We start from the raw sequence: 26,333 nt of genomic DNA, 5'->3' as shown, positions 1-26,333 counted from the left end.
CTTCCACCCTGCTTCCACACTGCTTCACACATAGTGCCTTCCCCAAAAGGTTTGTCAGTCCATTAGCCTCTCCTTCCCTCCTAAATTCCTGCCTTACGATTCAATTCTGCTGAGATGCCCACAAGAAGTGAGTCAGCAATGGCATTTTTATTTTATAAGACATTTATTAGTTCTATGTGGAGAGACCCAATGTAATATGGAAGTAGTTATGCAGTTTTATTAAAATATTTTAAAATTATAAATCCATGATGTCATTGCCACATAAACTTATTTCTCTGAACCCTGCCTTTCTTCTTTCCACCCTGCTTTACTGTTTTGTTGTCTCTTTCTCATGTCTCGTGTGGAATTCAATTATAAGCTCTTCAGGGCAGGGCTCTTGTACCATTATAGATGACCTGTAAATACCCAGCACAATTCTGGGTAGCGTGATATAATAAATAATTGTCTGTCTGCCTGCCTGCCTGCCTCTTTTTCTCTCTCTCCTATTTATCTATAGCATCTTAAGCATTTCTAATATCCCAATTTTGGAGGTATCTATGCACCAAATAATACATAAACACAAGTGAAAAAAATCATGAAAGGCATTTTTGTTTGATACACTTTACAAAATACGTTCTATTTCTATTTCCTGTTGTGTGAGTCAATATAATCAAAAGCAGTTCTTGCCAGAGAGAGGATTTCTGTTGATTCTCAAGTGAATGTATTTGATTCTGAAATAAATTCAGTTAATTAAATTTGCTCTGCTAACTGCAGACCAAACCATGGTGGATACTTATGGAAATTATTTGACTACATCCCTGGCTTTAATTATGTGTATAAAACAAATATCAGAATTGGGTTGTTAACCGTCCACCATAATAACTTTTGTCTCTCTTTGACTCATCAGCATCAGTTTACTTCAATGCATTCTTGTTTATGAGTAAATTTAGGAAGGTTAACTTTAGAAAATGGCACTGCATGTTCTTATAGCAATCTGGATAGCACAAGTATTTTTCTTGACATGGTGAATATACATTCATCATATATGTCTTTCTTATGAGGCAGTTTCATCATATAGGCTATATTCCGCCCTCATTTATGCCAGTGAACCCCATTGACTTTACTGGTATGATGGGATCTTTTTTTTTTTTCCAAATGGAATTTCTGCTATTCTATCAGTTAGATAGCAATGCAGTAACTTACTGAAAAGGTTATCCAAAGCCTTTACGAAAATTTGTGGATGTGGCTTAGCTGGTGGTGTTCCTTTAATGTGTATACTTCCTCTTCTAGCTTTGTGAGCCAGCCAGCATCCTTCTACCTGCTTTACAGGCCTGTGGTATCTGGAGTGCAATACCATGCTAGGTAACCATAGTCAGCTTTTAGGTTACTAGAGTTTCAGTTGACTAGAATTCAATAAACTTAGGTTGCACTGACAATTTTGCTTTGTTCTTGTTTCTGCAATGTATTATAGTGCCAGAGTGTGAGTCACCCAAGGCTGACTCACCACTCCTTGCTCTTTGGAAGCATCCCCACCTGGGGTAAATTGAGGAGGTAATAATTTAAGTTCTCAGTGATTAACTAATTAGCAGGGTGATTCAGCTCCTCAGCTGGAATTTACCCTTAAAAAAGAGAGGCAGAAAGAGCCCAGGGTAGAAGGCTGTGGCTTCAGGCCAAAGAAGCCCAAGGTTTCAGAGAAGTGAGAGCTCTACTTTGCCCTGTGCCTTGGTAGTAGATGAAGACTTGGTGAGAAGTTATGCTATGGGGAACAAACATTTATAGAGCACATTGTAAATAAAGCACTGGGTGATGAATTTGCCACTGGTGTGTGTGAGGACTGTTTGCAATAAAAATCCAAGGGGAGGGAACCCTGTTCTGTGAAAATAACATATAATGATGGTGCTTAGATACTATAGACATGATGAGCTAGGACTACCTGAGAGAGAGAAATTATATTGCAATGATCTGATTAATGTGTTTGAACACCACTACCCTCTGCTGGACATAATCAGAACTGCCCTGCTATGTGTCATAGGCCTTCCACTGCTAATAGCTAATTGTCATTCTTCTTTCCCTGAAGTGGTAGGGAATAGTATTTTTGAGTATCAGGATTTGAATTCTATCCCTGCTGGTCCTGTGGATTTCTGAAGGGCCATGGTGTGTGACATAGTGACACCCATGATCTCCTAGATGGCCTCTGATTTGCCACACTAGTCTTATTAAAAATCCAGTGCCACTTTGACTGCTGAAGCCAGACAGACACATTATTAATGGCTTTGCTCTCATTCCCAGACTACCAACAAGATTTAAAAATATGGCTGTCAAGAGATTAAAAAAAAGTAATCGTGCTGTTAAACAATAATAGAATACCATTTATTTAAATACTTTTGGATGTTTTCCTACATTTTAAAATATATTAATTCAGTTACAACACAGAATACAAGTGTATAGTGCTCATTTATATTTATTTTTATTACAAATATTTGCACTCTAAAAAACAAAAGAAATAGTATTTTTCAATTCATCTCATACAAGTACTGAGCAATCTCTTTATCATGAAAGTTGAACTTGCAAATGTAGAATTATGTACAAAAAATAACTACACTCAAAAATAAAAAATATAAAACTTTAGAGACTACTAGTCCACTGAGTCCTACTTCTTGTTCAGCCAATCGCTCAGACAGACAAGTAGGCCTGATAATGCTGCCTGCTTCTTGTTTACAATGTCACCTGAAAGAGAGAACAGGCATTCATGTGGTATTGTTGTAGCTGGTGTCACAAGACATTGTGGCTGGGCCACGTCTGGCTCTTTGGGGAGGCACAGCCTTCCCTCACCGGCCCCCATACAATTTCCGAAACCCGATGATGCCAAAAAGTTTTCCCGCCCCGATGTAGAGAAATAGAAGAATTCATTCTCCAGCACTGTTACTCTGGCACCTTTATAGTAAAAATAAAAGAAAATGTATAGTCTAATTGGGGGCTGCCAGTCAAGGTCTCTGTACCAATAGCATAAGGAGCTTTTCTCTGTGGCAGATGCAACATCCAGCTCTAAGCAGTTAATTCCAACCTGATATCAAAATGCAAGTGTAAAAGACATGGGGTGCAGGACTTAAAAAAATATATGAAGAGGGGGTGAAAAGGGGAAATAATAATTCCCTGATATTCAGGAAGTGCTTCCACCATTCTCCACAAGCCCCCAGATTTAGCGGAGATGCAATGAGGGGGAAGCCCTTCTCACGCTCACTTTACGATATGATTGTGGACGGAACTGGAGCGTGCAGATGACAAGATGAAACCACACCAGCAACATGTTTTAAGGGGCTGCATCCTGCCATGTGGTTCACAGATCTGCAATCTGAAAATGTTCTATTGCTAAATTACACACTCAGGATGGCGGAAACTTTGTAGGAATCTTCTCATATCCTGACTGGTAAGGGAACCTATTGGTGCATAAGAAGCTGAGAGAAAAAATTCTCATATTGTTTTGTAACCAAGTTGTGAGAGATCTTAGGAAGGATTATAGTTAGGCCAGCACTGACCAGTTTTGAAAATCCCATCTTTCCTGTCTATTTTGGTGATGCATGCATTTTTTTGGCTGGAATTTTCATATAGGAGTTGATCTGTTAATTACAGATAGGCCATGTACTGTGTACTGTGGTTAAGATAAACAGTAGCTTCTCCAGAAGCATCATCTCCAGAAGTGCAGGAGAGGGCAGGTGCAATATATGGTAGATATGTATAAATCACATGAACATTAAAAGTTGCAATGTTGTATTTCCTGATAAGAACGGAAACCATCTGACCTTTTATTTGTATTGTTAGTTAAAAAAAAAAACCAAAAAAAAATGTGATCAGGAATGTGATCACATACTGACATCTGGAATTTATGAAATCCATGGAATTTACTAATTTGGGTGTGTTTTTGCATGTTGCATATTTCATTAAAAGTCTGCCTCAAACCTTCATATCAGTTCCATACACAATTCTTCCCCGTACTGAATCCCCAACAGAAGACAGAATATGCTAATCCACAATTTTTGTCTGAACTCATTTGTGGCCAGAATAAAGTGGGTTAAACATGGGCTGTGTTAAAACAGCACTTGGAAACTCCCATAAAATCTATTCCTGCATATGAAACACATTTATATATTAAACTTCAGAGGATTTTTCCCTCATGTGTAATCAACATATATTTTAACTTCTCTCAGATTGTTGATAGTCCATGCTTTTGTATTCTTAAACTGAGCTGGTACCACCATCAAATCTATCCTATTGTTAGAGTGTGGACATAATGATCTAAGGCACTCTGCTGGGTTATCTTTTAGATTGATAGTTCTGTATGACATGGTATCTAATGACAGTAATGGCATCAAACTGATGATGGTGAGTCAAATTCAGCTCTGGGGTAAGCAGGCATAACTCAGCTGAAGTCAGTTGCACCACAGCAGAATTTGGAACAGAGAATTTAGATTAGACATTAGGAAATCAATGTTCTACAGTTAAAAGTGTTCAGCCAAAGGATTAGGATAGTGGACAAGCCTGAATGAAACAGGGAGTTTCAGTGATGTCACCTACTGCCCTACAAGCTGATTAATAATGTGCTCTTGTCCTCTTGTTTACTTGACTTTCTTTAGGAATATTATTAAATCCAAGCAATTTTTTTTAATTTCTTGTCCTTTTCTGCTTAATTGATTTTTATTGGTGATAAGAGTAGACAGTAATAATAATAATAGTTTTGGATGAATAAGTATGCTCAGTCTGCATAAATAACAACACATACCAGCAGCATTACATAAAGCGCAATGGCAGCAGAAACTGAGATAAGCTATCGTGCAACTGTTCATTGAACAACAAACTCTATTGTCTGCAGGTCGAATCCTTGGTTCAGGCGCTTTTGGGAAAGTTGTTGAAGGAACTGCATATGGATTAAGTCGCTCTCAACCAGTGATGAAGGTAGCTGTGAAAATGCTGAAACGTAAGTGATCCTCATGGTGTCAGTATCCACCCCAGGTGCTTCAAGCTGATGCAGGATTATTAGCATTGTCTTAATTTGTATCTATAATTTATCCCTACATATTAGAAGATTCTATTTTAATTGCATTGACTTAGACATCATGATAACTCAGAAAGTTTGGAAAAGGATAAATAATCATAACCTTTCTGAACAGATTAAAATGATACCATGGTGCATCTAAGTAGAATCAGTCAGGTTATCAGCGAGAGTAGATCACTTGAGTTCCACTGAAGCTAAATCACTTTATGCTATCTGAGGAGCTGACCCAATGACTTTAAAAGAAATTTAAAATTAATGTCTACAGCATAAATATGGTAATGTTCATCCTTTACACAGGAAAGAGCTACATTAGCGGTAAAAAGAGTAATAAACATTTGGAATCTAATATCTCTATTTTTGTAAGTATTTCTCATAGTGGTGCTCTGACATGAGCATAGAGGTCTGGTGGTTAGCACTTGCATATATAAATCTTACAAGACAGATTGGTTGGTGCAAAATTGGAGGGATTGGACAGAAGGATTGTGGGCCCCTGATCCTAGGGCTGTCTGGCTGCCAGTCTGAACCTGCATAAAAGAGACTTGCCGCAGGGCTTCCCTACTTTATTCCAGCTTCCAATGGCCCCCAAGGGCCATTTCAGCCAGCAGGTGCTGTCAGGGAGTAGGGATGCTCCGGAGGGAGCTTCTAAAGAGACTCTGTCAGGGCTTAATTTGTGCCAGGGCTTGCCAGGGCTGAGGCCCCGCTCCTCTGGGCTTGGCAGTCCATAGCCCCTGGGTTTGCTGTGCCAGTTATGAAAGTAAAACATCTCTTGAGCCCCAGCACCTAACTGCTTGAGCCTGGCACCTCTTTCATTACAAATTAAGCACTGGTCTCTATGCCACTTGGAGGTTCGCCCATGCATGGATTAATCCCCAAAGGGTCAGCTAGCCTGGGATTATGACTGCTTTGTACCACAAAGAAGGGCAAACAGATTGGGCCCACTAGTGAATTGGATCAATTGAGTCTTTATTAGTGACTAGTACTTCTCATTAGACCTTCAGGAATGCCATCACCAGATAAAGTGCAAAGCCCTCCTTAAGTGGCCTCTGTATAAATGTTTAAACAAAGCAAGCAATGTATCATATTCAATATTTGTATTTACTGAATGATATTAACATTTTTCAAGAACAAGGATCATTGACCATTAACTGAACTATTTGTTTTTCTGACAGCCACAGCTAGATCCAGTGAAAAACAGGCACTAATGTCTGAACTGAAGATAATGACACATCTTGGGCCCCATTTGAACATTGTGAATCTCTTAGGAGCTTGTACTAAATCAGGTAGGTTTGTCTAACACAATATCAATGTTTGCCAAGCAACTAAAATTGAGCCTGTAACTACCCTAAATTAGAGTGTGCCAAGCAACTAAAATTTAGCATTTAACATAGCCTATATGTTGAGCAAGTACTTTTAAAAATAAATGTGAGTAAATGGATGCCTGATAAAACTGCCTATACATACTAGTAGTTATACTCAGAGCTCAACAAACTGACATGCATAATCCTTAACACTCTGTCCCCTGTATATTTAGTTTTTCATTATCTTTTCATTGATATATATTTTTTATCATCAAGGTATTATTTTGCCTTCTTTCATTAGGTCCAATTTACATCATTACTGAATACTGCTTTTATGGGGATTTGGTAAACTACCTGCATAAAAACAGGGATAATTTCCTGAGCCGACATCCAGAAAAGCCAAAGAAGGATTTGGACATTTTTGGGATGAACCCAACTGATGAAAGCACAAGAAGGTGGGAAAGGACAAAAAGGATTATAGTTTGCCCATTAAGGGCATGATGTTACAATGCAAATCTTCATTTAGGCAAATAGCCCCATTGACTTGGCTATATGGGTTTTCTTGGCAGGACTGGGCCCTATGAAAATTGTCTGAATGAATGGTGTACTTTGATCAACTGTAATATTTAAAATAAAATGCCATAGGCAATAATATTAGCTGAGTTCCTGTAACTCCTATTGAGTTCAGTGGGATGTGTGAGTGCTCAGAATTTGTGGAAAGCAGGTAATTTATATTTAGACTCCTATATCCATATTTAGACACATAATTTCAGCACTCAGCTTTGAAAATATTGGGCCTGTTTTTTATTTATTACCATGAGAAGTAATTTTTTATACTTCTATACATCAGAGTGACATGAACTACACCACAATGAACTATGACCCAGAAGCAGAACCATGAAGATGCCATGTGAAATATGAACCAAATCACTTGGCAATATTGCCTTTGTTTATTATTTCAGTTATGTCATTTTATCCTTTGAAAACAATGGAGAATACATGGATATGAAACAAGCTGATACGACTCAGTATGTGCCAATGTTGGAACGGAAGGAGGGTTCTAAGTATTCGGATATCCAGAGATCAATGTATGATCGACCTGCTTCATATAAGAAAAAATCTGTGTCAGGTAACTGCATTCATTGTTGTTAAAAACCATTCCTTCAGAAATGCATGTTACCTCTGCCCTCCAGTGGAAGGAATTAGAACTACTCCAATATCTGTGGCAAGCTTCCTACAGTTTACCAGGGAAAGATTCTCCTTTAGCTCAAGTGATAAACGCCTATGCTTGTGGAGCAAGAATAATGGAGTTTTATCTTTGCTGCTTCTGCTGTGAAGTTCTCAGCAGCCCTGGTGTGTAGCATGGTGACACTCAGGGCAGGTCTACACTACAGCCAGGATCGACGCTCTGAGAGCCATCCACCGGCGCTCGATTTAGCGGTTCAAGTGAAGCCCGCCAAATCGACAGCAGATCGCTCTCCAATCTACCCCTGTACTCTACCCCTGACAAGAGGAGTAAGGTAAGTCGACGGGAGAGTTTCTCCCGTCGACCCTGCGGTAACGCGACCTAAGGTACGTTGACTTCAGCTACGTTATTTATAGAATCATAGAATATTAGGGTTGGAAGGGACTTCAGGAGGTCATCTAGTCCAACCCTCTGCTCAAGGCAGGACCAACACCAACTAAATCATCCCAACCAGGGCTTTATCAAGCTGGGCCTTATTGACGTAGCTGGAGTTGCATAGCATAGGTCGACTTACCGCAGTAGTGTAGACAAAGCCTCAGAGTCTTTAGTGGCAAAGGTATTGTTACTTTTGTATGTTTTGCAAGATTCTGATCAATCTGACAGTAATAATTAATAATAATAATAACAATAAAAATAATAATGAATAATTTTTCTTTCTCTGTTTCTACTTTCATTAACTGACACTTATGAAAAGGAAAAAAATTCCAGATGCTTTTCTGGATTACGTAACGAGGGTGATGAAGGGCAACACATCCCATTCCTTTCCCCTTTTCTCAGAAACTCAAAGCATTGCTTCCAAAAGAGGCTTGCTCACTTCTGGCTCTAGGCCTGAGCTCCTGAATCATTTGCAGACCCAGAGTTAGTTGGCAGACCAGTGCATTGCTGCTTTGCTGAGGGCCAGGAGGGGTAAATGAATAGCCTTGTCTGCTCTTTGCTGTCATTTTTTTTTATTAAAAAAGAATGATTGCCATAGAATTCCTGATCCTCCAGTGACAGTACTGGACATGTCCCAGTGCATACTTGCTGAGAAACATAACAGCGCTCAGCAAAACTGAAATGGTCAAAAATGTACAAAAGTTTTAATGGCATTACCATCTCTAAATCAATGTCTTGTTTCTAACCACATGTCAAATAATAAGAACAACCCATGTAATGTAGGTGGCCCTTTCTAACTTAGCCGTTTTCTACAATCCCATGTAAAAAAAAAAGTCTATATACAGAAGACGAACAAAAACTATATTTAGTATTGGATGTTTTTTCTTTTTTTAAGGAATGCAGTCTGTATTAGTGACTGACGCAAACATGCAACGGGATTATTTATTCTGAAAAGATGGTTTTGGGCCATAATACTCCTGTAAAGTCATCACCTCAGAAGCATAGAAGGTAGAATGAACTGGGCACTGGTTTCATGGCCTGAATTCACTTTTATAACACAAGCATATTTTCCCTCTGCCTTTTTCAACAGAACCAGAAGTCAAAAACCTGCTTTCTGATGACAATTCTGACAGCCTCAGTTTGCTGGATTTACTAAGCTTCATGTACCAAGTTGCACGGGGGATGGAGTTCTTGGCTTCTAAAAATGTGAGTGCCATGAGGAAACGAATAGAAATGGCCTATTCTTTTTTGGATTTAAAAACCACAACATGAAAGAATGTCCTTTTAGGGTTCTAAGCACCCTCTCCATTCACTAGAAACACAAGCCAAAAGTGATTACAAAACCAAAGCAGCAGCATTTTTCTTCCCCTATACCATGTCAGCCACCAATCAGAATATCAACTGCAAAGCAGAGCTTTCTCACACCACACTTTCCCAGCTGACAAGAACCACCTCCTCCCACAACTGCCCTTCTTGAATGCTAGCTCAATAGGTGGTCCAATTTAAACTGTGCAAAGTCAACAAATTTTGTTTTTTTTTTTCTTCAGGGAGGGGACAGTGCATTCCAAAAGAAATGGGCCTTCATGGGAATTGGTATCTCTGTAAATGACTTATTATCTCTCCATGCAGTGTGTGCACCGTGACTTGGCAGCTCGTAATGTCCTTCTGGCTCAAGGAAAAATTGTGAAGATCTGTGACTTTGGTCTGGCTAGGGACATCATGCATGATTCCAACTATGTCTCCAAAGGCAGCGTATGTACTTGTTTGTTCTTTTTATTTCAGTATTTAATTGAGATAAGTGCCAGTATAATACTCTTGTTAAGGTTTTTCTGGTCAGTGTTTGGTTACACTAATGGACAGTTGGATGAAAACAAGAGGAACAATTTTTATATTTTTTTCAGTTAATTCACATGACTTCACAAAGTCTGTTTGCAAGATGAAAAGTCCTTGGCCAGAACTAGTATTTTGCAGGGTGAGATTTTAACTGGCAAGTTTTGTGACTGGATGAATTACTAAGGGAATGTCATTGTGATGTAGCATAACATAGCAGTCAGTGACATATGTGCATAAGCAAATCACCAGTGTACCTCCCATATCATGTCCACAAATCAACTGAGTCACTTGCTAATAATTTAGCAATTCAGATATTCCTGGATTAGTTAGTCTGAGGAGTAAAGTAGAAGCTTTGCTCATAGTCCTGTAACCTCTTCATATTTCCTTGAATAAAAAATATTACTAACTACTTTAGCAAACATGCATTTATTAAGGCAAACCTTCTTCCTACTGTCAAACGATACATCTGCTGTACTGAGCAGGATTTCTGTAATGATTAATATGTTTATTTTGTTGCAGACTTTTCTCCCAGTGAAATGGATGGCACCTGAAAGCATTTTTGACAATCTGTACACAACATTAAGTGATGTCTGGTCTTATGGCATTCTGCTATGGGAGATATTTTCTCTTGGTATGTACTAGGAGCACTTCTTTACATGCAGTAATTAAGTTGGTTGAGTTCATGCTACATTAAAATAAGAACTGTAAATACTATTGTGACAACAAACTACGGGGTGAATTGTCGTTATTATTTCTGTTGGATATAACTGGGATCAGAGTCCCATTGTGTAAGGTGCTATGCAGACATGAAGTAAAAAGACAGTCCCTGTCCCAAAGAACTGACCATATTGATTTATGACAGGGTGGGCAGGTTTAATGCTGATGCTGTTGATTGCTGCTGACTTTGATTTGGCTGCTAGTGAGCTGAAAGCCATCCTCGTCTCATTTGCTTCCATTTACTGGACCAAAGGAGAGGGGCAGACTCCATGCTGGGCTCTGGGAAACTTTCCTAGGCTGAAGGAGGCTTAAAGCAAACATGCTCTGGGCAGCAGAGCTACTGGAGCTGGCTGTTTGCACTGGCAGTTCTAAGCAGCAGCAGTCTCCAAAGCACAGCTGCACCAGGCATTCCAGTGACTCACTTCAGGTCTGGTAGGAAGAGACCGGATTAGGTGAGTCTGCCTGAAATTACAATGACGAGAGCAGACTACAACTGTGTAATGCCTATTAAACAGCCCCAGGCTCACCACAGGACAATATCCCTTAAAATGAGCCGAGACTGTTAAGCTCTAGAATGGCTTGTCACATAAATACTTCTTAAAACAGCAACAGATGCACCTCTATCAACTGTGTTTATACGGTCCCCAGCACCTTAGTACCTGAGCTTCTCACAATCTTTTAAAATTTCCCAGCACTGCTGTGAGGTAGGGCTGTATTATAACCCCCATTTTTCAGATGAGCAACTGAGGCCCTGATCCTCAAATGTATTTAGGTGCCTAAATTCTTTTTAAATCAGTGGGAGTTAGGCCCCTAAATACTTTGATCTAGGCCAGAGAGATTAATGCTATGTCTACACTGCCCTGCAATGTACCAAAGTGCTGCACTGTAACCCCCACTACATGAATGCTGCAAGTGCAAACTAAAAGGTTCCTAGACTGCATTAATGTAATCCTGCAGCAGAGGGCCTATGACACACAGTGGGGCAGTTCTGAGGGTAGTGGTGTTCAAACACAATCAGGTCATTGCAATATAATATCTCTCTCTCAGTAGTCCTAACTTATCCATGTCTATAGTGTCCAAGCACCATCACTATATGTGCTTACATTAATCATGAATACGAATTAGGAACTTTTTAGTTCGCACCTGCAGCATCCACACATGGGAGTTATAGCGCAGCACTTTGGGGTGCACTGCTATTCACACCCCCAAAGCCTGAACTGCAGGACATTGTAGAGAAGCACTAAGAGACTTGCTGAAAGTCACCAGAAAGTCTGTGGCAGAACAGGGAAGTGAACCTGGGCCACCCAACCCCAAGCTAGTACCTGGACCACTGCACTGTCTTTCCTTTCTCTCTCCTAGCATAATGACAGGTTTCAGAGTAGCAGCCATGTTAGTCTGTAATCGCAAAAAGAAAAGGAGTACTTGTGGCACCTTAGAGACTAACAAATTTATTAGAGCATAAGCTTTCGTGAGCTACAGCTCACTTCATTGGATGCATCCGATGAAGTGAGCTGTAGCTCACGAAAGCTTATACTCAAATAAATGTGTTAGTCTCTAAGGTGCCACAAGTACTCCTTTTCTTTTTTCTCCTAGCATAATAAACTTCACAAATATTGCAGATTGATTTTTCTGTAAGTAAGGCCTGTTTCAATTGTTCCTAAAAGACATTTCACATAAAACTGTTGACCATATTAAGCTCTCTTTCTGCAGGACATTAATGTGAGCTCTGGCATGTGTATTTATTTATTTATTTATATGACTGAAGCACCTTGGGACCTCAGTAATGGGCCCCTTTGTGTTAGGTGCTGTACAAACACAGGGCATTAAAGTCATGCTCTGGTTCTATAGAAGAACAGTTTCCAAAGATGTACATCAGAACCTCAACAACTCACGCTAGTCCTGGGGAGAGCCAATATGAATAACTGAATTTTGTAAAGGGCCAGATTCTGCCAGAGTAATGCATGTTGAGTGGTTTCTATTGAGTGCTGAGCTGTTGACTGGACCATCAATTCCAATGGGATGCCACGTGGAGTAATGTGCTGTTCAATGTCAGTAAAAGTGGCAGAACATTGCCCAAAGTGAAAAAATGCAATAAAAATAATCAAGGATAATGCACCATGAAATGTACTTTGTTCATTCATTTTGTCAACTGTAGTTTGGCTTTAATTAATTCTGATAACACTTCATAATATAGTGTTACTCCTTTTGGGCCTGAGTGCTTAGCCAATATTCAGGGCCAACACCCACTTGATATTGACAACTTCTAGCATAACAGCACTAATCCAATTTTTTTCACAGGCAGAGCTTTTGCCCAGGCAGATACATTTAGAATAAAAAACATATAAAACATCTGCTGACAAGTAAAAGCCAATAAAAAGAACAGATATTGTACTAGTAAATATACTGTATCATATGCTGTATAAATAACAAAACCTTCCCAGTACTTTAATATACGTTTTTACAGCACTTGGCAAAATGGGACTCTAATCTCAGTTGGGGCTTAGGCATTACAAGCAACCAATAATAATAGGAATAATGAAACCTCACTACAGTGTCCTGCTATTATATCTCCACTGAGAGATGGAGAGACAACAGAGATTATGAATTATTTTTTATTTAATTTTCAGATTTAGAGCATCAATCCCTAACTCCTGACATATCAGAAGATTTTAAAAAGAACAGCATCCAGTACAGAAATCCAGTACATTGATTAAAGAGCCTTAGAAAAGCCACCTCAACTCCCACTCCCCCAAATCTAGCTCACACTGAGCACTTTCCAAAATTTCAGATAGCAACTAATGCAGAAAATATTAATCAGACACATGAATTGAGCATCATCATAAACCCCCACTCCAATCTCCATTTCCAGCTCATCAAATACCCAGCGGAAGAAATTTGTGGTTTAATGAGGGTCTGCTGGGTGTTTGGTTTTTCATATATTTAGTCGTGGCTTATTATAACATTGGAAGTATTCAAATAATGTAAAAGAGCCACTTTTGTTGCCTTTTACCATTAAGGTGGCACACCATACCCTGGCATGATGGTTGATTCTTCTTTCTACAACAAGATAAAAAGTGGCTACCGAATGGCAAAACCTGACCATGCTACCAGTGAAGTGTACGTATGCTCTTTTTTGTTTCTCCGATACCAAAACATACCTCCAGTTGATTTTGTTTTTGTCTCCGTTGATTTTCAACTTCCAGCTGATGAAACTGGTTTCCGTCTTATTTGCAGGTATGAGATTATGGTGAAATGTTGGAACAGCGAACCGGAGAAAAGACCTTCTTTTTACCATTTGAGTGAAATTGTGGAGAATCTGTTGCCTGGCGAATACAAGAAGGTTTGTTCTCTGGAATTTCCATTGCATTTTGTATCTGTTCCCAGAGGAGTTGTAACTTAGCTGCTCAGATCATCTGTGCAGTAAGCATGTCATTAAGCCATGTGAATGAAATGCTTCAGATATGCTGTTGCAGTGTATAAGAGACTATAAGGCTAAAAAAATAAGGTTGCTGGTGGGAACCATTTTACACTATTACATAAGGGACAGCACTCTCCATTTCCTGTAGGCCAATTATCATCTTAATCCTTCTGTTAACCACAGAGCTGGCCCTACCCATTTGCATAGGATTTTTTCAGAAAATGTAAAAATCCTAAGAAAGACACCAATTCCCCTGTGTGTATAATCTTCCCCAGCCTCCATCAACCCCTTCTCCCCATCTTGAACCCTGATGCCTAGGCACTAATGACTCCAGTTCACACACACACACACTCCTATCACTCACTCCTGCTTCCCATGCACCCAGCATTTATTAGTGGGTTCCCCCACATGTACATACTTCTGCTTTCCCCCAGCCCTCACTCACTCTTACCCCTCCATTCTGGGGTGACCAGATAGCCAGTGTGAAAAATCAGGACAAGGGTAGTGGTGGGGGTAATAGGAGCCTATATAAGACAAAGCCCTGAATATTGGGACTGTCCCTATAATATCAGGACTTCTAGTTACCCTACTCCATTCGCTTCTGCTGTTCACCCTCACTCCTGTGCCTCCATAAACCTGCTCCTCAGTTCTTCACCCCACAACTACCCATTCATTTTTCACTAATGGGCCTCTTACCCCACAATATTCATCCCTTATTGCTGGGCCTCTATCACCCCATACATCATCCATGCTTCTCTGTATACCACCCAGCCCCTCATTCCTGGGCTCTACAAACTTATGGATGTCTGAGTCCCTCTTCTTCCTCTTCACAGACCTATTCATTATTTCTGCCCCTCCTCAACACACACACACTCCTCACTTGCCCACCATCTTTGGCCCCATTTGCATACAGCCACACTTCCTGGGCCTCACCCAATGGAGTGAGAGAGGAGAGGAATTCATCATTTCGCCAGCAGGAATATCTTCTCATTTCTTCCTTGGAGAAGGTGCCAGATCTCGTCAATAGAATTTACTCTTGCTCTCTACTCAGGGAAGGGGAGAGAACCAATGGGGATCTTCATTGTCACTCCTCATTAGCTTAAAGGAAGGAGAGCAGGTGGAAGAGCTCTGCACACAGAAAACAGAAGGGAGAGAGATCATGCAGTGCCAGTACTCCCTGATCCTCACGGATCCCCAGCACTAATACTGAGTAACAGTCACATGGTAACCAGTCTCATGGCATACATTCAGCTCTGAATAATTAAACTAACAACTCCCTGTTTGGATCTAGAGTTGCATCTGAAAGATGCTATCACTTGCCTGTGGAGATGTTAGTGCACTAAGGTGTGCACATAGAGGTGTACAAGCACTATTTTAAAATGAAACCCACCCAGCCATCTTTTAAATATTAGTAGCCTATGTGTGTTATCAGGCCAGAGGCACTGGTCCAAAGAAGCCTTGTAAACACTTCAAATAAGCCTGCACAGCTCAGCTCAGCTCAGGGCAATAGAGCTGCCCCTGCTCACACCAAGGCAGAGTGTCTACCGTTTTGGTTTAGTTATGCAGCACAGCTAATTGCAGCAGGTTGCTGAGGAGTAGACGCCTTCTTGTACAGCCTCAAAGACCATTTTAAAATGAATCTTTTCAGAGCTATGAAAGGATTCATCTGGACTTTCTGAAAAGCGACCACCCAGCGGTCACACGCATGAGAGTGGACTGTGACAACACCTACATCGGTGTCACTTACAAGAATGAAGACAAGCTAAAGGACAGGGAGAGTGGATTTGATGAGCAGAGGTTGAGTGCTGACAGTGGCTACATCATCCCCCTGCCCGACATTGATCCCGTCTCCGAAGATGAACTCGGCAAAAGGAACAGGCACAGGTAGTTGATACTTACAGTGCATTATGGGCCAGATTCTGTCATCCTCACTCACCCTTCTATTAGACTGGTCCAGATTCTGATATTCTTACTCTTTTTGAGTAGCACCTTACTAGAAAGATAGCTCACTGACTTCAGTGGGGCTAGTTGTAGAGTTAGGTACTATTCATTATGAATCAGGGTATAGAGCAAGGGTGGGCAAATTTTTTGGCCTGAGGGCCACATCAGGGTTTCAAAACTGTATGGAGGGCCGAGTAGGGAAGACTGTGCCTCCCCTAACTCCTATGTGCCCCCCCCACTTCCCACCCTCTGACTGCCCCCCTCAGAACCCTCAAACCATCCAACCCCCCTACTCCTTGTCCCCTGACCACCTCCTCCTGGGGCCCCCTGCCCCTAACTGCCCCCCCTCGGGATCCCATCCCCTATCCAATCCCCCCTGCTCCCTGACTGCCCCAACCCCTATCCACACCCCCGCCCCCTGACAGGCCCCCCAGGACTCTACCCCCTATCCAACCCCCCCACTCCCTGACTGCCCCAACCCCTATCCACACCCAGGGCCGGCTCTACAGTTTTTGCCGCTCCAAGCAGTGAAAAAAACTGCTGCCGTGGATGGCAAAGGGGAGAAGCTGCCGCCGATTTGCCGCCCGGCTGGCGGAACAGAGATGCTGCCGCCATGGCTGGCGGGACAGAGGGGCTGCCACCGAATTGCTGCCGCCGTGGAAACACTGCCCCTTCAAAGCGCCGCTTCTCTCCAAAGTTTCCCCTTCAAAGCGCCACTTCTCTCCGAAGGTGGCTGCGCAGCCGCCCTCCGGAGCCCTCTGCCTGCATTTGCTGTGCTCCCGCCACCCACACCGCCCACCTGCTCCCCTGAGGCTGCAGGTGAGCCTCCCTTCCTGCTCTCCCCTGCCCCCACAGTGCAGCCCCCTCCTGCGCTGGTGGCGCGGCACGCTGAGGCTGCAGGGGAGGGGCTGGGGGCAAGGCTCTTGGGCCAGGAGCTCAAGGCCTGGGCAGGGTGGTCCTGCGGGGCAGATGTGGCCCACAGGCCGTAGTTTGCCCACCTCTGGTATAGAGTGCAGCTCTCTGTGACTAGCCCCAGTGATTTCAACAGGGCAGCCCATGAAGCCAGGTATTCGTTATGGCCTGGGACCTGCCTACCAAGAGACCTCCTCTCTTGTACTGTACTGCCATAGAGAAGGGATCTGGCAGGATGTTACCCAGGAGGCCCCTCACCTTTGGAATTAACTTTCCAGCTTGGTCCAACATAACAAAATTGACTAGCCTTTGGGACACATAGTAAGCCCCATTTGTTCATCCGGGAATGAGTGAGTTGGAACAGGCTTTGAGGTATGTGAGGGATTGATTGATTTTATTTCAGAACGGCTGGTTCTTGTAATGGGGTTAGGCTATTTCAGTGGGGTTTTCTGTGATTTTTAATTGGTGACAGAGCTTTTGGATGGGATTCTTATCAGTGGATTCTTATCAATATAAATAGATAAATAAATAAAATACCTAATGTGAATGAGGGTAACTGAATGTAGTACAATGTGGCTAGCAGTATTTTCAGCTACATTCATTTTATACTCTGTTAATTATAAAGTTAAGATCCTAGGAGCCAAGTTTTTGTATCTTTAGACTATTATCATGAGAAACTGGAATGAGGTCATTTTTGACCATGGGGCAAGAGTTTCCAGGCCTGATCTAAGCACCTATGGTCTCTGTTGTACCATCTTTTCCTTAAGCGTCTCATTCCCTCTCTTTCCCAGATTTTTCTTATTAGCCATTTGCCACAGCAGTGTCTGATATTGGTTGGTGGGGACTTCTTTCAAGTCTCATGTTTCACTCATGAATACTGTATGGATCAGTTGGCAGGAGGCATTCTCAGGAAAGTGTGGTCAACTTCCTCCCTTGAATTCCAAAATGATTCATTATCCTCTGGTGACTTCCTCATATCAGATATCAATCACCCTAAGAAAAAGGTAGTTAGAGATCACCTAAGATAACCCAAGGCGCCAGAAGGTTGGTTCATAGATCCACTTCTAGGTCAATGAGTCAACTGTAGAAATTCAAATATCATGTTTATTTCACTATGTATTATAGCTCCTAGTTTCTTTGCCTCTTACAGTTCCCAGACATCTGAAGAAAGTGCCATTGAGACTGGTTCTAGCAGCTCTACCTTTATCAAGCGAGAGGATGAGACCATTGAGGACATTGACATGATGGATGACATTGGAATAGATTCCTCAGACCTGGTTGAAGACAGCTTCCTGTAATTCACATGGAATTAATGGATATCTTTGAGCTATGTCACAAGAGAAAGCTTGCCATGTGCTCTAAGGACTTTTTACTCTGTAGAGAAAACCACTTTATTGCAATACAAAGGATGTAAGGAAAGTAGAAATTTGTTCCCAGTGCACAGAGATCATCCTGAATATGAAAGAGTAGGACATGCTGAAGTCAGCTTTTCAGTGTTGCTTTCTGTAGTACTTCAGTAGCATCTCAGTGGTATTTGCAGTTTGAATAGGTAGAAGGACAAAGGCCATAAACAGACCAGTTTTGTGTTTCAAGGGCATTCCTGACTCCGATGGATAGAATTTCCACTGCAGCAAAACATCACCATTGTAATTATGTAAATAACTGTCTGTTCAAGGATCTTTTGAGGTGTGCATTGAATATATTCTGTGGACTTAGAAGAGATCACTCAAGATTTCTGTGTACTTTGCCCTCTCAATCTCAGCTGCTGCTGAACTATCATGTGAATGAAGTACATGCAAAAACCACTTTTGAAACTTAAAGGTACTGGAACTACATAACATTTTACTTTTTACAGTTAATGCAAATAAAAGGGAATAATAAATTAATTTAAAAGCCTTCTATAATAGGTGTTAGAAGCCTAGTGAATCTTTAACTATAGAAGATAGCTGTTTTCATAATACTACTGTCAGTAACACTAACTGTATAGTTTATAACTCATTGTCCTTCAGCAAAAGCACAGTTTTTAAAACTTTAAGTAGGTAAAGAGATTTAGGATTCAAAATGTTTATATGAAACAATTATTGTATTTGACTGTATACAATATAATAATGGCTCTGGTGAGCTAAAACTAGTTTCACTGTAGAAAAGAACTTTGTGTCTTCTAAGACGTGACGAGTTAGATTTCTAGCATCAGATGAGTGGCTTTCCTAATCGGATGTTCTAAAAGCAATTAATCACCCTTTGATTTACTGAGGTTTTTTAAGTTTAAAGCTATTTTTAAACCTTTCATTAATTTACACCATGTTTCCCAAGTTACTGTAAAAGGAAAGTATGACTAATCAATAGCAACATCATTGTTAGTGTTTAAATAATATTTTGCACATCTATTCAAAAGAGAGCTTATTTTGGGGTCATATGTGAAAAACTGATTTGATATTTGAACTGTTCTGGAAGCAAACAAGGAAGTCTTGTTTCTTAGCCTGAGACTCCAGATTAAATGTGCAGTCATCATTTTGCAACACATGTTCTTATCTTAGTTTTCAGGTTTCAATAGAAGCAGAGGAAGCTGGCTCTGTTATCTTTACCAACCTTAACTATAAGACAGGTAATTACTTTCAAGTGTGTTGGTCATTTTGGTCTGACTCCTTCACTTAGAAAAGAGGGAGTACAAAATTTAATCCACTCTTGGTTCTGCAACATTTGTTTGTTGACATCATATGTATGTAGAATGTGCTATGATTGCTGCTGTCACTATATGATGTGTTATTGATATGTGATGCTTTGGAAGTCTTACCGATGAAAATAAGATACATGCCAATTATGAGCCAAATCCTGTTTGGTGCTCAGCTTTTAAACTCAGTAGGAGTTGAGTGCACTGAGCACCTCACAGGAAGTTCTCAGTACCTGAAATGTCACAGTCAACACAAATGAGATCCAGACTCAAGCTTGTGAGGGAATTTTTTTTCCTATTACATGTGGAAATTGGACCATCAGTGAGTGACTAAACAGAACAAAGTGACTGGATTCTGAATAACAAACTAAAACTAAACTTGAAGGACCAGTTAGGCCCTCAGAAATGCTGTGCACTTCCTCTTGACTTCACTTATTACGGAAAGTTGTGGGTGAGCAGAGGAGAGTAAAATTTTGTCCCAAATATAGTACTGCCATTATTACAGATAAATCAACATGGGTTTGAATTTCAGAATGTCACATGGCTAAGGCCACATGCAAAAGTGTGCCTGCATGCAGTATGGATGCGAATGAGGCATTTGCAAACCAAAGCTGGACAAATTCAAATTGGAAGTAAGGCACAGATTTTTACCAAGGAGGGTAATTAACCACTGGAAAAAAACTACCAAGGGAAGTGATGGATTCTCAAGCGCTTGATGGCTTCAGATCAAGACTGGATGCCTTTGTGGACAATAGGCTTGAGGTAAACTCAAACTATGCTTTAGTCAAACACAAGTGAGTGGGCTCAACACAGGGGTAACTGGATGAAATTTAAGAGCCTGGGACATACCAGAAGTCAAACTAGATGACCTAATTTTCCCATCTGGCCTTAAACTCTATGAATCTATGAAACACAAATGGCTTATTAGATAGCTAAAGGGTCATTTGCACTTCTTATTTTGTGATAGGGCTGAGCCCTGGCACCTCTGGGCTTGCTATGTCAGTTCTGAAAGTTAAAAAAAAAAAAAAATAAAAAAAAAATGCTTGAGCCCTGGAACCTAATTGCTGGAGCCCCAGCACCTCTTCCTTTACAAATTAAAGACTGGCCAATTGAGACCACAAATTTGTGTGTACAGTCACATAATTTCATGTTCAAATTAGGCAAGCATTTTTGCATATGACCCACATTTCACTGTGTTTGAAAATCAGGCCTTGTAGGTTCAGTGATACCAAAAGATAGGTCACGTAACATTCTTATATTGTCTCCCTTCCTCTTGTTGGTTTCATTCTGAATCTCACAACACATCTTGGGATGGGACATATGCTTTAAATTGGCACCAAAACATTTACTGTCTATCCAGTCCCATTGCAATCATAAGCCCCTCAGTCCTGCGAGGAGTTACATGCAGATGGAAGCCTGTGGTGCAGAATCCCATTGAAGAAGGTGGGGCTCAGTGCAGGTGATGGGGTCTGTCCAACCACAGCTCATTGCAGGATTGGGGCCAGAGATACTCGCCTAGAAAAAATTATTTGGATTGTAGTTTAATGGGGAGTTGTTTTGTTTTATGTTTTCCCAACGTTGCAGATTTTTTTTCTTTTATGGCTTAATTTTGAGAAGCCACCAGAAGAGAAATTCCCAATTCCTTCTGTATAATGACAATCAAAACTTTCCTATGAAACACAACTTCTTATTTTGAATGGCCAATCAAATCCTTAAAATTTGGGCTGCAACTTGTACAAAATGGTCCTATTATATGATGAAGGACGTAAGATATGGTGATGTTATACATCAATATGTATATATGTATTTTTATATAGACTTCTAGGATACTGCCAAAACATTTATGACAAGCTGTATCACTGCCTTTCTTTATATTTTTTTTAACTGTGATATAATCCACAGGCACGTTAACTGTTGCACTTTTGAATGTCCAAAAATTATATTTTAGAATAATAAAAAAAAAGTATGTGTTTCCAAAGTGGTAGTGGTGTGAAGTGTTTGAAGAAGGGCTAACTGATATGAGTGACTGGAGGTACAACACATATTACATGTGCCCATGTTCATATTTTGTCTTAAATCCTGTAAATTAAGATCTCTATATTTCAATAAATGATATATAATTTAAGGCTATGGAGGGGTCTATACTCATTTAGAGATGATCACTTGATAATGAATCAGACTTGCTCCATTTGTCAATGACATTTCCTTAATTGAGATTTCTGCATGCCATGAAACACCAGGGATAAAAAGTATTTTGAGCCCCACAGGTGAGTGTAGGGCAAGGGGCTTGAGTGTCACATGACATTTGAAATACGCTGTGCTCCCCCTTTAAAATGTAGCAGGAGCGCTATTCCAGCACCTGCTGCCAACTGCAGAATACAGACAAAAACGTGGAGGCCGAGCTGTTCTTCCAAGACAGCAAAAGTCTCCACAATGGGGTGCTGTAGAGCACTGGCCAGTCTGGCAGCCTCTCATCCAGTTTAGTTTGACAATGCGAATGCTTGATTGGGATCCTGGCTTGCTCATCTGTGAGAGTGCTGCTGAAGAAGGTAAGATGCTTCCTATGCTCTCCTCTTCCTCTCCACAAGGGCAGCTGCACAACACAGGAAAAGATTTTACCTCAAGTTTAAAAATCAAGAAAAATAAAATACTGAAAACTGTAAGGCGGAGGTTTCCCACTAGCATTCTTGATGAATATGGGGGTTTAGATGATACTACGTTTAGAAGTCTGCAGTGGCACTTTCTCTGATGATGACTAAATTTTTGAGCTTGTCACGAGTTCAGTTTCATTTAGAACCAAACAAATGCCTCGCATGGGCCTATAGTCCCACACGACGTAACTTATTACAACTGATATAATTGTGTCTGTTTCTTTAGAGGAATCCCCAGACTCCAGCATTACAGCTGTCAGATTCGCTCCTTCTCTCAGTGAAGTCTGTTGCAGTTTGCCATAGATTTCAATGGAAGCTAGCTAGGGCCCAGGTGTGGAAAAGTATCAGTTACAGGAATTCAGACTTGCAACCTCCTGTTTGTTGCTTCTGCCCATATTAGATGAGCTCTGAGTACCATATCAACTATCTATTGAATCAGATTCTCACAGAGCAAGAGAACACTTCATTTAGCTACAAACAGTGCATAGACATCCCCGAAAATGTTTTAGGCACCCCCTAGGGCCTAAATTCATGATACAAGCCACAGCAATGGGCCTCACTTGCTTTGCTTTTGTCACAAGGAAGCTTGTCTTAAACAGAACGCTAATTAGGCCCAACCGTAAGGAAGATGGGTTCACTATGTACTCATCCTGCAATTTATGCCTTTGCTGCTACCCCTCTCAGTTCTATTTTCACCTTTCTGGAAATTCAGCAAATACACATTCAAAATCAGAATTTTCTTCCCTCTTGATCTTCAATAAAAGTTGGCTAGAACTGAACAGTAAGTCAGTTGGCACAAAGTGATCTGCACCATAGCTTGAATCCTTACTTATGTGAGGCGTCTCATGACTCACTTGAATTAAGCTTTGCAAGGTCAGGCCCTCTGTTTGCAGCAGGGAATTATGCTTTAAAGCGTATAAACTGATGCTTAATCAGAGTAAAATCATCTCAACTGCCAAAAAGAAATAAGTATAAGAGACTATTTGCTCTGGATTTAATAAGAGCAGTACACACATCTGTTGCCACTAGCCCATAAATTTATAGCTTAAAATCAGACCACACTTTGCAGCATTAATCAACTTCATACACTCATAAGCATTATGATTTGATGATTGATCATATATGTACCATAGACTTTTCCTTCAATAATTATTAGGGTTGTCAAGTGATTTAAAAAATTAATCATGATTAATCATGCGATTAATTGTGCTGTTAAAAAATAATAGAATACCATTTATTTAAATATTTGTGGATGTTTTCTACATTTTCAAATATATTGATTTTAATTACAACACAGAATACAAAATGTACAGTGCTCAATTTATTTTTGATTACAAATATTTGCACTGTAAAAAAACAAAAGAAATAGCATTTTTCAATTCCCCCATTACAAGTACCGTAGTGCAATCTCTTTATCATGAAAGTTGAATTTACAAATGTAGAATTATGTACAAAACCCCCTGCATTCAAAAATAAAACAATGTAAAACTTTAGAGTCTACAGTCCACTCAGTCCTACTTCTTGTTCAGCCAAACAAATTTATTTACATTTGCAGGAGATAATGCTGCCCGCTTCTTGTTTACAATGTCACCTGAAAGTGAGAACAGGCGTTCTCATGATACTGTCATAGCCAGCATCGCAAGATATTTACTTGCCAGATTCATATGTCCCTTCATGCTTCAACAGTCATTCCAGAGTACATGCGTCCATGCTGATGACGGGTTCTGCTCGATAACAATTCAAAATAGTGCGGACTGACATATGTTCATTTTCATCATCTGAGTCAGATGACACCAGGAGAAGATTGATTTTCTTTTTTGGTGGTTCAGGTTCTGGAGTTTATGCATTGGAATATTGGTCTTTTAAGACATCTGAAAGCATGCTCCATGCCTCATCCCTCTCAGATTTTAGAAGGAACTTCAGATTCTTAAACCTTGGGTCGCATGCTGTATCTATCCTTAGATATCTCACATTGGTACCTTCTTTGCATTTTGTCAAATCTGCAGTGAAAGTGTTCTTAAAATGAATAACGTGCTGGGTCATCATCCGAGACTGCTGTAACATGAAATATACTGCAGAATGCAGGTAAAACAGAGCAGGAGGCATACAATTCTCCCCCCAATGAGCATCATCAGCATGGAAGCACGTCCTCTGGAATGGTGGCCGAAGAATGAAGGGGCATACGAATGTTTAGCATATCTGGCACGTAAATACCTTACAGTGCTAGTTACAAAAGTGCCATGCAAATGCCTGTTCTCACTTTCAGGTGACATTGTAAATAAGAAGCAGGCAGCATTTACTTCCGTAAATGTAAACAAACTTGTTTCTCTTAGTGATTGGCTGAACAAGAAGTAGGACTGAGTGGACTTGTCAGCGCTGAAGTTTTACACTATTTTGTTTTTGAGTACATTTATGTAACAAAAAAAAAATACATTTGTAAGTTGCCCTGTCACAATAAAGAGATTGCACTTCAGTACTTGTATGAGGTGAATTGAAAAATACTATTTCTTTTGTTTATCATTTTTGCAGTGCAAATATTTGTAATCAAAAATAATAAAAGTGAGCACTGTACACTTTGTATTCTGTGTTGTAATTGAAATAAATATATTTGAAAATGTAAAAAAAATGCACAAATATTTAATACATTTCAATTGGGATTCTATTGTTTAATAGTGTGACTGAAACTGATTAATAGTGATTAAAAAATTAATCACAAGTTTACAGCGATTAATTGACAGTCCTAGTAATTATTAAATTATATCACTTTTGAAAAGTGTATTCATACCAGGTGTGTAATGTGTGGTACTCTCTTCAGTTTGGTGTTTAAATACATAATGATAAATGTATCAAAGATATGTGATTATATTCCATGTTGTGGGATACAAGCTTGTTCCCTGCTCTGGTTAGCATGTGGTCACTGATATTTATTTACTAAAGCTTTAACCTGTTATGAGAAGTGCTACTTTACTATATCATTGATTTAATAATTCCCCTCTGCAGCATGTGGGGGTGGGCTACAGCTAACTATAACTATAACCCAGATCCACCAAAATTTGGAGCCCCAAATACACCATCTCCCAGTGATTCCCTTTCAACAGACATTCCTTCCTTCTTTAGCTCAGCACTACTTTCTCCTTTTTGAGACTCTTGCTCCTAGCACACACAGATTCCTTGATTTTTCTTTCACCACAGTCTCTTTGACTTTCTTTTCACCTAGACAAACTTGAACTATCCTGCTCTGGCCACCCAGAGACTGCCCCCACTAGGGCTAGCCAGAACTCGCCTCATCGCTCTCCTCTCTGTCCAGTAAGCGCCCAAAGAGATACCTTTAAACGTAGCTTTTCCAGCTGTCGCTGGGTGTGGCGAGATCATCTTCGTGTTCAGTCTGCTGTAGGCCACTTCAAGCTCCTTCATTCCTTCTCAAGCCAGCCTGAAAATGTGCTCATAACACTTGCATAACAAAGATGCTGACATGCAAGGACTGCCCAGCTGCAGCAACTTATGTTCTGGTCACAACATGATGTGACCGCAACTCTTCAAAGCAAGATAAGCAGGAACTTGTGCACAGTGGTGTTCCAGGTGCATGCAATCTACCTATGAGGCCCTGCAAAAGGAGTACGTTCAACATCTTCTTTAAATAATTGAACGTTCAAATTGTACCCAACAAAAGACAAGAGAAAACTCATACCTACATGAATATTGTCTGCTATACATGCATGTGTTGGATTTCTATAGAATTATACATTTGATTCATAACAAAAATTCATACAGAGCAGTATATTATTAAGGGTTCATTGTGCTTCTGCGAGGAATAAAGTTCTTTGGTCTTTGACTCATGCTACTTCTAACACTGTGCAAGGCCCTCTATGCTCACTTTGAAATATAGGGTCAGAATCTACATCATCTGAGTGGGAATTTTGCCATTCATTTCTGCTGGTCATATTTTATTAGCAGACACAGGGTGAATTGGGTCTTTAAGAGGAGGTCAAGCCCAATTCTACCTGTGTCTGGTTTTCCTCCTAAATCATGGGACAGGGATTTTGGCCAGACTTTAAAAGTTATTTAGGTGCCTAATGATTCCAGAAGCAGTAAGGAACCTAGGGACTTTTAAAAATCTTACTAGGGGCCGATATGCATCTTTAGGACCTAAATAATTCAAAACAAGTCTGGCCATAGGTGACTGAGAACTAGGTTGGCTGGGACATAGGAGGCAACCTATTTTCAGTAAGGAAGAGAGATGGC

General features: G+C 40.4%; 1 protein-coding gene across 2 annotated transcripts in view; it reads left to right on the top strand.

Moving 5' to 3' along the window:
• Window positions 1–21,570, top strand: part of PDGFRA (platelet derived growth factor receptor alpha) — a 47,246-nt gene extending 25,676 nt beyond the window's left edge. For both annotated transcript variants that reach the window (XM_038398600.2, XM_038398602.2), the window contains exons 13-23: window positions 4,847–4,951; window positions 6,199–6,309; window positions 6,629–6,782; window positions 7,290–7,456; window positions 9,039–9,154; window positions 9,578–9,700; window positions 10,301–10,412; window positions 13,516–13,615; window positions 13,733–13,838; window positions 15,565–15,800; window positions 17,920–21,570. In XM_038398600.2, coding sequence (XP_038254528.1) covers window positions 4,847–4,951; window positions 6,199–6,309; window positions 6,629–6,782; window positions 7,290–7,456; window positions 9,039–9,154; window positions 9,578–9,700; window positions 10,301–10,412; window positions 13,516–13,615; window positions 13,733–13,838; window positions 15,565–15,800; window positions 17,920–18,067 — 1,478 coding nt within the window. In that variant the 3' untranslated portion in view covers window positions 18,068–21,570. The remainder of the gene's footprint in view (window positions 1–4,846; window positions 4,952–6,198; window positions 6,310–6,628; window positions 6,783–7,289; window positions 7,457–9,038; window positions 9,155–9,577; window positions 9,701–10,300; window positions 10,413–13,515; window positions 13,616–13,732; window positions 13,839–15,564; window positions 15,801–17,919) is intronic.
• Window positions 21,571–26,333: the final 4,763 nt, after the last annotated feature.

The sequence above is a fragment of the Dermochelys coriacea genome, chromosome 4 (assembly GCF_009764565.3).
Source record: "Dermochelys coriacea isolate rDerCor1 chromosome 4, rDerCor1.pri.v4, whole genome shotgun sequence".
NCBI lineage: Eukaryota > Metazoa > Chordata > Testudines > Dermochelyidae > Dermochelys > Dermochelys coriacea.
This window is presented reverse-complemented; position numbering and strand designations above follow the sequence as displayed.